The sequence below is a fragment of the Falco peregrinus genome, chromosome 6, assembly GCF_023634155.1.
Source record: "Falco peregrinus isolate bFalPer1 chromosome 6, bFalPer1.pri, whole genome shotgun sequence".
NCBI classification, from domain to species: domain Eukaryota; kingdom Metazoa; phylum Chordata; class Aves; order Falconiformes; family Falconidae; genus Falco; species Falco peregrinus.
In genome coordinates this window covers 30,930,822-30,942,929 of record NC_073726.1, presented here as the reverse complement: position 1 = coordinate 30,942,929, position 12,108 = coordinate 30,930,822, and the positions used below count along the sequence as shown (strand labels likewise).

Genomic DNA, 12,108 nt, shown 5'->3' with positions numbered 1-12,108 from the left:
TTGTTGTGGTTACCTTGGAAGAGCCCTGCAGTGTGGCTGTTGTGTCCACCTGGTGAAGGTGGACATGGGAGATTTTAACTTGGGGAAGGGAATGTCTCTTTGTTAGGTGTCTCTGTTGGATGGACATGCCTGAGAGAAACCCAAGGATGCTCAGGTTTACAGGGTATAGCTAGCAGAGGAAAGAGCTCCAGTCTTTTCTTACACCTCTTTCATCACCGCAGTAGATGTTTACAGGCATTTGTTACGTAGACCACCTTTGGCCAGTCATGGAAATGCAACATCCTTTAGGATAAAATGCAGCAGCTGGCAAGCACTTCTTTCAAAGGTGTCTTTCTACCTACACAGAAAACCCTTTTCACCTAAGATATTCTTTCTCTGGTACTCTTACTCCCCATCTTAGCTACAGCAGCACCAGGGGAAGTTGGTGCTACTGTGTTTCAGGTGCGTAACACGGCTTTGCTGCTGGAGTATGTTCTTACAGAAGAACTCTAGCAGCTTATTTGATCAATAGTTCACTTCTAAAAAATCCCTAAATGCTTATTTGCCCAATAGACCATGGCGGTTTCAAAGGCAGAGTCTCCACACTCAATAATATCTTTTTTTTTATGGTGTGCGTGTGAAAAATTTTAAGTGAATTTTTTAAAGCTCATGGAAAGTGCTGAGCTGAAAGCCACAGAGATCATATCCCTCTGTTTATCCTTCAGTGCCTCATCCATATGATTGTCCAGCCTCTGAGCCAGCAAGGGGAAGTTTATGGGACTGCAGAAGAACTCGGCTTCCTTTTTATAGGCACACTTGCTGCTCGCCAGGTTCATCCATCCTTCTTGTTTGTAGGTACGGTTGTCACCTGTAAGGGGATAAACCTCAGTGACCCCGCACCTCAGGGATCTGATTGATCTTATCAATATCTACAACCATCCCAAGGGCGAGTGTCAGGAGGATGGGGCCAGGCCCTTGTCAGGGGTGCCCAGCGACAGGGCACGGGGCAACGGGCACAAGCTGCAGCACAGGGAGCCCCACCTGAACAGGAGGGAGAACTTCTTTACCGTGAGGGTGCCAGAGCAGGGGAACAGGCTGCCCAGAGAGGCTGTGGGGTCTCCTGCTCTGGGGACATTCAGAACCCCCTGGACGTGACTGTGTGCAGCCCGCTCTGGGAGAGCTGCTTCAGCAGGGGCTGGGCTGGGGGGGCTCCAGGGATCCCTCCTGACCCCACCATTCTGTGATTGTGTGATTTTCATTCCAGCTGTGTGGCTTGGTGTGCTAACACTCAGATTTGTAATGGTAATGCTGGAAATTTTTTTGAGGGGATGGAAATGACGTATGCAAAAGGGAGATCTGGCTGACACAGCGACGCTGTTTGGGATGTGGGATGTGAAGACCTCCATAAATGGGAGTGTTTGTACTATCTCAGTCTGACGCTGCGTTGCTGCTGGAGGTACTGTCTCTCTTCCCTGACTATATCAGACTCTTGGGGTCTAAGCAAGGCACTTGAAATATCACTTAAGTTACAACATCTAAACACAGAGACTGTAAATATCCCAGTAAAAAATATTGCCAAGTATCCGAGTCTGTTCCGCACCTCACCTTGTGTATCTGGACATTGTGTGGCTGTTTCTCCTGGCAGGCACTTGGAGGTGAAGTTCACATAGGAGCTGAGGGATCTGGTGAAGTGGGTGTCAGTACATCATCTGCCAGTAACATAGATTCATTAACCTGTTGGTGTTCCAGGCTGGATCCTTATTGCATCTTCCTTTGTAATGGTAGGAGTGTCTTCTCTGCAAGTGACCAAGAAGCAAGTAAGTTATTATGACATTACACTCTTGGTATCTATGATGTGCTTCTCTGGGCTTTCCAGACTTTGCTCCATGGAGGCATGAACTGTTTCCCCCTGATAGCCCAGCGCTGCTTCCAGAGCAGAAATGCTGCTATCCCATGCCAGTTGCAAGGCAACACACATAGCAAAAGTGGGAACAGGAGTTCGAGAGCAAGCCACAGGTTGGAAAGCATTTGTAGTTGCTGCTCACTAGCTTTGTGGCTGTGACAGAGTCAGCAGACCCTGAAAGCTGTGGTCTGCATCTCTGGGGAGAGATCTCCAGCAGATGCAGATCTGCATCTCCAGCAGAAAGTAAGGAAAGCAAACTTACTGCCAGTATTGCTTAAAATGTTGAATGTTGTGGTCTAGAAAACTTTTGGAGGTTCACTAACCAATGTACATTGTACACATCTTTAGGTATGCTAATCATTGAGAAAGTCAGGACTTAGAAAGTACTAAATGTATAGCAACATTTACTTGTTACTAATAATCACCCAGCTCTGCTGAGCAAAAGGTCTAAAGACTAAAGAAACCTGTAGGTCTCTGTAGGAAAGGCAGCCTCCTCTTCAGGAAATTACAAATTTTACGACGTGGAGGTACATGGTATAGACTGTTGGGAAGCCTTATGCTCACAGTATAGCAGGAACATAAATGCAGGCATAAAAAGTCTGTACTACATTAAGATTCTGCAGCACTGGAAACTTGACACCAGTCCTTGAACTGATGCTTAAACTACAGACCTAAAATCCAAGCGCCTGTACCAGTTCTAGTCAATTTGAGTAACTTTTCTCCCTGTTCTTTGGGTTCCTGAATTATGTTTGAATGAAAACCTTTTAGCATAGTGGGTGCAATTTCCCTGTAATTGGCAAAGTTACTGTAACTGCACTGTCATTTGTATATGGTGACACGTAATTGCATGGTAACCATTGCTGTGGTTGCACAAGTGAAAAGCAGCGTGCAATTATAATGTATTTCCAAATGCTAGCTCACTATCCAGCTTCCATTATATCACAGAGCACCCTGGGGAAACGGTACTGGATATTTTTGTATTCCGTTAGACTGCAGGCTAACCGCTGAATAGTGGGTTGGTTGGTGATCTATGCTATCTTTGGTTGGTGGCTCAGGGTTCCCATCTTTTTGTCCGCAAAATTTCCCCATGGCTTTGAATTGCAGATGACAAAGGTCTACAGATGTTGATGCTCACTGGACAAGCCCTCAGCCGCCTTCTGACCCATTGTCAGGAATGTGTGTGATGGGGGTGGGTGGGTGGTGGTGGTGGCGGTGGCAGTAACAGGCATCGGATTACGTGAATGATGTGGCACAAGGTGAAAGTCGGAGGGGCTGTCTCCATCCTGCAGCAGGACCTCATAGCTAGACACAGCCAGCGGGCTGAAATGTGATGGTTCTGTCAAAGTTCACAGAAGAGATCATGGGGAGAAGTTCAAGTGAAATAAATTTCACTGGTCTCAGAGGAGTCAGAAGAGAGACTTGGAGGCAGCATGGCCAGAAGCAGAGGCAGTACTGCTGGAGGTCAGAGGCACAGCCAATCCAGCTCAAGGAAGGCAAGGTCCTAATGCCAGGGGTAGGGCAACCCAGAATCTAACCAGAAGTTCACTAGGCACTGAAGCACATGCTTATACCGTCAAAAGGACATGCACAGGCAAACGGGAGAAGCACAAGCCTTGTGCACCATACTGCTGCCGTTGGAGTTTAGAGACCTATGGTTTGCAGGGAGATAGTTTTCAACATTTGCAGATCTGCTGCTTAGGAATTTATGGATCACCCCTGCACCAAGTGATCTAAAGCCTAAATTTCCTAGCCTGTAGCTCTTCAGGTACTATGAGATTCCTGGTGAGAAATTTTCTTAGGGCTTCCATCTCTTTAGGTTTTTAAATATCCTGTTGAGTAGAACGCATGCTCGCCCTCGCCCTCACCCTCACTCAGTCCTTGCAGTCAGGAAGGAAAGAAGATCTTGCAGTCAGGTGATGGAAAAGACCTTGGATATCTCCTTGTGAAGACTCAGGTACATATCACTGTTGATTTCTTATTGCAGTTGGCTCCCTGGCCCTGCTGGCAGCACAGACAGCCATAATGTATGAGTTTCCTCCATCGTCTGGCGTAGCCAAGCCCGAGATAACAAGAGCTAGAAGCCAAGTACCTGCCACCATATGAAGACAGGGCTGTTAGGTATTAACTGTAAATCAAAGGCAAGACTTGGCCATTGGGACAGCCTTTATCCCCAGTGCGTCTGTGGAATTGCTTTGGAGCCTGCTGAGATACTTGGATAAAGCCCCTGGTGCTTTGAATGGAGAAAATTTTGCTGGAGTGAAAGCAAGGAGGAACAAGGGATGGCTAATCCTTTATTGAAGCTTTTCCCAAATAATAGATTAGGCTATATTAGATTATCAGGGGCTATTTCAGAGGCAGATAGCTAAAACAGATCTTTAAGGGAAAACTGCAGTTTGAGCCCTGTTTGCACTGGCCCCCTAATATCTGGTGCTTCAGCCGTTCATGCGATGCCAAAGTGCTCGCCTCTGCTGGGGAATCAGATGATGATGGGGATGGAGGTGCTGTAATCAGAGCTCTACCCCTTCTGCTGAGTTTGGGGGTTTTGGGGGCTCAGCGGATCCCTAAGGGACTGAGCCAGCACCAGTCTTGTAAAAACATTCTCTCCAGGAGGGCTTGGATGTGTTAATTATTTATTTGATAGGCTTAATCCTGGAGAAGGCAAATGTCTGCCAGAATCCTCCTGTAAATCAGGCCCATTCTTTTGCACATCCTTCCTATTTCACTGGTGAATGTGACACTTGGCCACAGTGTCACGGCTGCAGATGAACTCTCTGGTTGCTGATGCAGGCAGCAGCAGCAGGAGCAGACTGTGGTCTCTCACCAGCTGGCTCCCCCCTGCACATTCTCCCAAGATGGAGAGGCAGGTGGTGGGGCTTGGGAAGACATTTATGCCAGTCATTCTCACATGAAGATATTTCAGATGTGTAGAGAACCTTATAAACCTGTGTTTAGCAGCTTTCCTGGGGCAGAGGGGTGGTGAGTAATATTCCCTCTTGTAGGTGGGAACCTGGGTGTGGGATGATGAGCTGATTGACTCCAGTCCAGCACCTCAACCACCGGGCCCCCCTTCCCTCCCAAGCTACCTACAGACTGAGCTGTGAATTTCTGGGTTAGATTTTAACTGCTGAGGATGCAGGAACTGCTGATCTTACTCCTGTCTCTTTAGATCTTCCCTTTGCCCCTCCCTGATATCCCAGCTGGTGCAGCAGCAGTGTTGCAAGCAGAGTGAATTCATGTCCTCACCTCTGCTTTCATTCTGGAAAGTCGTTAATGTGAAATTGCCAAGAAGAGAAGCTCCAGAGAGTTTAACGTGGCTACTTTATATTGCTGCTAGGAGTGTCTGGAATTGAAAATAAACCTGTGCTTGCAACTCCTGACCCTTTCATCATAAATCCAAACTTCCTTACGTGTTTCTCTTTGCTGAAGAAGATGACTGTATTTCTGTCTTTACAAAGGCATGTGTGCAGCTGAGAGCCACAGCTGCACAGAAGCTGGGTGATGTTTATTTTTAGGGTTTTGCTTGCTGGCGTTTTTTTGCAAATGATCCCTAGAGGAAATAACCCAAATATGTTAAATGAAAGTAGTTTTCATGTGGCATGTGTCTTGCTGGACTTGCTGCTATTCTTGGGGGACGGCTGTCCACATTGCAAACCACAACCCTGTGATTGCTTCTCTGTCACTCACACAACAGTGTGTGAGTGAACATCATGGCCATGTCTGCCCTCACACACCACTTTGCGTGTCTTGGAGGCTAGAGTGTGTTGTGATGGTCCTAGATCCCATCTGAACTGTGCCATGTAAGAGAAAATGCTGATTTCACTCTTCAGCCTTGCGGTAGTGCTTGGATCATAGAATAGTTTGGGTTGGAAGGGACCTTTAGAGGTCCTGCAATGAGTAGGGACATCTTCAACTAGATCAGGTTGCTCAGAGCCCCCTGCCCAACCTGACTTTGAATGCTTTCAGGGATGGGACGTCAACCACCTCTCTGGACAGCCTGGTCCAGCGCTTCACCACTCTCACAGTAAAGAATTTCTTCCTAGTATCTAAACTACCCTGCTTTAGTTTAAAATCATCACCCCTTGTCTTGTCACTACAGGCCCTACTAAAAAAATCTGTTCCCATCTTTCTTGTAAGGATGTGTCCTTCTGTAAATAATGTCAAGGTAATAGGATGAAATAAATGGGCTTACATTCAGTTTTGTGTCTGTATGGGGGGGAAACCATGATATCAGCCCCAGTACGGGCAGGTTCTAGTTCAGCTGGCACTGGGACCAGTCTGATGGAGAAGGAGCTAACTTGTGGCAATTGGATTAAGTCTCAACAGGTTGGAAATGTGCTGCAGATCAGCCACAGGTTATTGTGCTTGATGCTGGGATCTCTGGGTCTCTATCCTCTTAGGGTTTTGCAGGAGGATGAGAGCTTACACTGGCTGTGTGAGCTCTGATATACATCTACAGCAATCGTGCACTCTAGCTAACACATCCCGGCTGTTGATAGAGCAGGTTACAGGGGGCTCAGGGCTGTATCCTTACAGCCATGCAGACTCAGACTTCCCTAGGGAGAAGCAGAAGTAGCTTCTATCTCCCTGCAAAACAGGACAAGTTGCTTCTGCCTGACATTTGAGGTTCTGGGTCATGCAGGAAGGCAGAGCAGATGATTGCATGGGTCCTTTCTGGTCTCTAAGCACGTAGCTGGGTTTGGCTGTGCTGCAGGGAGGGGTGGGTGGGGGACTGTGTTATGCCAATGTGGATGCCTCTAACTGTGCCCGCTCTGTTTGATTGCTATTGTTTCACTGCTTGTCAGTGATTAAGCTTCATACACTGCATCCTAGGTAAGACGTCTGCTGGCACTGTTAAGGTTTTCATCCTTTTGGTGGTGAAGGATGCTGTTTCCCATTTCTTGTTTTCCTTTAAAAACGTGATTAAACAGGACTTTCTTTCCTTGCCCCGCTTTCTGCTATTTGTAGGTTTGGTTTGAGTGAGACACATGCGCAGTTTTATTATAGCCTTGAAACACAGATCATGTTAATTTGAGAGCTTAAGAGTTTCCAGTCAAACTGGACCTGACTTCAAGACCTGGATTCTTCTCAGATCCTACATCCGCAGGATCCTGGTTGGAAGGGATCTCAAGTGGTCATATAGTCCAGCCTTCGGTTCAAAGCATGATACATCTTCATGTTAGATGCTGGAGCTGAATGAATCATCTGAAGTCCTTTTGAAATCAGCTGGCTCTATCAGAAGGTGATCCAGTGCATTACAAGTTTGGTTGGATGGCTTATTCTTGGACATACCTCCTTTCCTCTGTTGATTACGGAGGTAGCTTTAGAGGACTACTGTGGGATACTTACTAAGATTTTACATAGCTACAGCTGGGTGAGAAGGATCCCGCACCAGGTGATGTGTTGGGTAGTGAATCAGTGAACAGAATGCTTGTGACACTACATCAGACCAACACAATGCTCCTCTTGTTAGCTCATCTCTGACAGCTGGTATCCCATATCTCACAGAAAGATCTGGGTAGCGTTGCTGCTTCAAACACATTTGTACTTCCTGAGTAATCAAGCCGCAGCTTTTCCATCCTGACCCATGGAATGAAGCTGTACGTGTTCTCATTATCCACAGAGACACTCTGCTTTTGCAAGCCGTGCTGTGAGCAGGGGTGTCCTGCCTCTCTGAAGTGTGTTCGTCAGCTTGGTGGCACTAGACCTCAGATGAATTTGGCATTTGGATCCAGGATGCAGATTTATCTTAGACTTTGTGCTGTTATTGTAGACTAGAAACATCCTGTCTGCTGCCCATGGAGGCTGTTGATCCGATCTGTAATTGCTCTTTGAGCTGCTGTTTTAGGTCGGAAAGGGCAGTCCACGAGCACTAATGACTCTTGCAGGCCAGAGCTCAGATTAGCTGTTCCTTACTAATGGCTGTTTGAATTCCTCATAGGTTTTATGTGTTTACAAGTACATTTAGGATACATTATTCTTTCATTCAGTAAAACCATCTGTAATTATTCCCTGTAATTGCTGGGTAAGGAGAAAATGAATCAACTATCAGGCTTTTACTGCTTGTGAACTCAAGTAAGGAGCAGCACGTATTTTAACTGTGCTTCCAGGAAGATGTGAGCTCAGAAAGATAATTGTCATGGTCCTTTATTACTGATACGTGAAAAAGAGGCAACATTCCTGTACAATTAATAATTACCTTTCTAGGCCTTGGTCCAGCAAAATATTCTAAGTGGATGCTTAAATTCAAATCTGTGAGGGTCCCAGTGAAGTTAATAAAGGCTAACTGTTTTGGCAATTGTGTACTGTGGTATTCGGAGCTTCATCTTTATTTGACTTATTCTGTGAAGACCTTTATATTGGCAACCTCTGTTGGCCTCACCTCCTGTCCAGACGGTGCCTTAAGGTAGAAGAGTTGTCTGTACTGCTCTGCTGCTGTACTTCTGTAACTCCCTGAATTCCAGAGAAGCATCCTCAGTGATAACTAGAGACTACGTGCATTCATGTACAAGGATCCCCATGGAGTATCTGTCTGATTATAAGCCTGTTGAGTTCAAATGTAATAGGTGTTAGAGCTTAGGCAGCAGCATTAATGGACAGGGTCCTTTCTCTGGTGGTTAGGAATTCCTGGGCATCTTCAACAAACACTGGGAGGCTCTCATAACAGCTGTGAAACCTTCCCTCCTCTCCAAAGAGCTTCAGTGTGTTACAGTAAGATGGATAAATGTGGATAATCTCCATTTCATAGGGAAGAAATGGAGACCCAGAGGGATGAAGTGCCCAGGCTGAAGAGTGTGAGAGAAGAACCCAGGACAACATGATTAAACTGTCCCCAGGAGCGGGGAGTGTGTGCAGTCACTGTGCGTAGTGTTTGATCCTTAGCGTGGCCCCTGCTGCAGATATGGCCTGGGCTGACCAGCTCTCTCCTAGGCGATGCCTGGACATGCCCTGGGGGACTACAGTTTCCCAGATGTAGCATAAGTGATGCTACAGGGTTTGGAGGTAGGAGGGAAGTGGTTATTTAGGTTTCGTAGGTGTAAGCCTTACACTATTAGGTCTCTGGGCCAGAGGGCAGGCCAGGGTCTGTTTTACTTGCCAGTGCAGATTTAGCTCAGTGATTCTTATTCTGGATCCCATGGGAATGATATGCATACTTTTTTTTTTTTTTTTTTTTTTTTTTTTACACAGAACTAGATATATTTAAGATATTTTCAGCAGACTTTGTCTTTGATTGCTAGGTCTTGACTGGTAAAACTGACTGGCAAAGCGGTAGGAAAAAGGCTTAACGTAATGTATCCTGCTGGGCTGTCATTCAAGAGAAGAAAGTTTCCAATTCTCTTTCTGTCTGCAAGTCATCATGCAACTTTGGACAAATTTTTTCCACCTCTGTACTTCTCCAGTCCTGCCTTTGTCATTGATTTGTCAGTCTGCATAAATTATAGGCATGTTATGCAATGGTGTCCTCGTTTGGATGGATACTTCCCAAATGGCTAAAGAATTGATGGCTTAATTTGTTTTTACACTCTCTTTCTTTTTGTTCATAGCTGTTAACAATTGATGACAATTTCTGTGGCCTGGATATGAATGCCCCCTTGGGAGTATCGTCCATGGTGCGAGGGCTCCCCATTTTCACTGAGGATGGAGACAGAATGACGTCTGTGATTGCCTATGTCTACAAGAACCACTCCCTGGCTTTTGTGGGCACCAAGACTGGGAAGCTGAAGAAGGTAAGACCTAACGTGGTCCTCTAACTCAGATTTTTGCATTTTTATGGAGATTTGCAGTGTTGTATTGAGTGTGAAAACAGTCCTTATCCTAAGGTGCATCATCTACTTTGAGGATAGAAAATGTTTCAGTTGGTAAAAAACTCCTGTGTTTCACACTTGAGGGATAAAGCTGGTATGAGAAAGGATAAAATCCTTTTTCCAAATTGTTGCTCATCAGCAACTGAATGTTTCTGAAGTCAAACCACAGACTGACTTGATGCAGTTTGCATCCAACAGATTTTTGTTTTGTTCAGACCATCTCTAATTAAGTAGTTGATCACAGGGTGTCTGTGCATTCCACAGGAAAAACTGACTGTGGCTGAGGTCTGTTCAGAAACAGGGTTCATGCTCTGGAGATCTTTCTTCAGAGCAATATGACCAGACTGTGGTTTCACCATGAGCCCAGTGTGGTATTAGCAATCTCTGTTTAGGTCAGGCTGGGCGCTTGTACTGAAGGAAGAGCATTTTCATCAAGGGAAGGCTGTGTCTTGAACAAGAATGAGCATTATGCTTATGTTTGATGCCACATAAACACAAATAAAATAAAGAGCGTGTTTATGTTCGTCACTGTGCAGTCTCACTAAAAATATGCCTGTTGCATGGTTGTGGCTCTGTAGTTTGCCATGTAAGGCGATTGTATAGAAGCTTGGGAGGTGGAAGCTAGGAATCATCTACCTGTGGTTTTCTCAAGGCAAGAAGAGGTACTAGAAGGGACCTTCTCATGCTAATTATGGGCGCCACCACTATTACAACCCCTAGGTGCCAGTCTGACAATGTTTGTCTGAATGCTAAGCCCAGGAGTGTTGCAAAATATTGTATGTGTGAGGAGATTGTTGCTTTGTCATCGTGATGGGGATGGGTGAAAAGCTGGGAAGGGAACTTGGGCAGAGCCTTGGGGGTTGGGTGTTGATTCCACTTTGAATTCCTTTTGCAAATAAAAACTTCTAAGCTGGGGAGAGGAAGGTGCTATGAAAGAGTGATCTACTATGGCTCGTGTATGATGTGGAAGGAAGGGAGGGAGTCCTTTGTTCACAGATGCTTAAGGAAGGTCTGAAATCACTGGTTTTGTTCTTCTACCTGTTTCCTCACTTAAAAAGAAAATCAGGGTTGTAGATTCAGATGGCAATGCCCCTGTGCTGAGGGAGATCTGCAAGGGGAACAAGATTCTGCCTGCTGGCAAATGTCTCTGGCTTTGTTCAACAGAGGAAAGGCTGCTGATGCTTTTGAAAAGAGAATGGTTTGGGTTTTTGTTTTGTTTTGCTTTTAACAGTCTATTCAGGCATGTGGAAAAGGAGCCAAATTGTTTTTTAAAGAGTTGCAATAAAAATAATCTCCTCCCCTGACTAATTAGGTTTTGCTTCCCTGTCATTTATGATATCATAATAAACTGTTTAGTTCTCCAGTCCGTCTCTTGGTGGGGGAGAATAGGGTAGCTGAGATCTGCATGGTAAATATACAAAAGACTGAAATGGTTAAGAATGACTGCTGCTTCCCTGTACTCGCAAGCTTTTGGTTTTCCTTTTGGCTTCAGGAGAAGCCAACTCAGACACAGCTCTGTCTTTGCCTTTACAGGTCACATTGCAGAATCCGAGATCTGATTCCTTTTAATAGAGGAAAACAGGAGAGAAAGCTTTTAGTGCTTTATGGAGTGTGGTAGAGAGTGGGGACAGCCTTATAGGGTAAAGAATGAGAAGAGGGGAGCTGAACTGGCTGATGTAATTTGAGAAAGCTTCGTTTTATTCCCTTTTGCCTAATTTGCTGAATATTCTGACTGTGTTTACTGCCTTGGGTCCACGTGTCAGAGTAGAGTTGGAGTCTTGGGTGAGATCTTCCTCAGCTGAATAAGTCTCCACCAGAGTGGCAGAATGCATAGCAAAATGGGGCTCCCCTAAACACGTGTGGTTGTTTTAGAGCGGTTGATCCAGGCTCCTGGAAACCTTTGGCTCCTACAGATTCAGCCCTATCCTTGCTACAATTTCTGCAAGCACTGACTCTCCTCCACACACTGCCCTCTTCCACAGCTCCTGAGGGTATCTGAGCCTAGGACACCAGCCTGTTTTCCTCTCTGGGTGCCACACAAGGCCAGTTTGGCAGATTTTCACTTGACACTCCTTGGCCCCTGCCAAGACTTCCTGGGCTTTTTGAAGCTTTGTTTTCCACCTTAGCTCATCAATCAAGTGCTTTTGAATTGGAAGGAAGGGAAATAGTGCATTGGTTTTGCAACTCCAGGATAATCCATTATGTTAGCATGAAGTTTGATTTATGTTTAAAACAAAAATGCCTATGGTTAAATTGGAATAAGCTTTTTAGGATTCGATGAAACTCCATGTACCAGTGGACAAAGCCTGGGAGCTGTCTTTTTTTTTTTTTTTTCTTCTGCTTGCTGGGTCCTACCACGTGTGGTATACGCTGCTGTTTCTCCTGGTGCAGTGCAGCTATTTGGTCAAGTTACAGTGAAGTATT

The 12,108-nt window shown here is 45.5% G+C and overlaps 1 protein-coding gene across 3 annotated transcripts in view; it reads left to right on the top strand.

The window, feature by feature from the left end:
* PLXNA4 (plexin A4) overlaps positions 1-12,108 on the top strand; it is a 456,052-nt gene that overhangs the window by 40,097 nt on the left and 403,847 nt on the right. For all 3 annotated transcript variants that reach the window (XM_005236707.3, XM_027785664.2, XM_027785666.2), the window contains exon 3: positions 9,424-9,606. In XM_005236707.3, the coding sequence (XP_005236764.1) occupies positions 9,424-9,606 (183 nt within the window). The remainder of the gene's footprint in view (positions 1-9,423; positions 9,607-12,108) is intronic.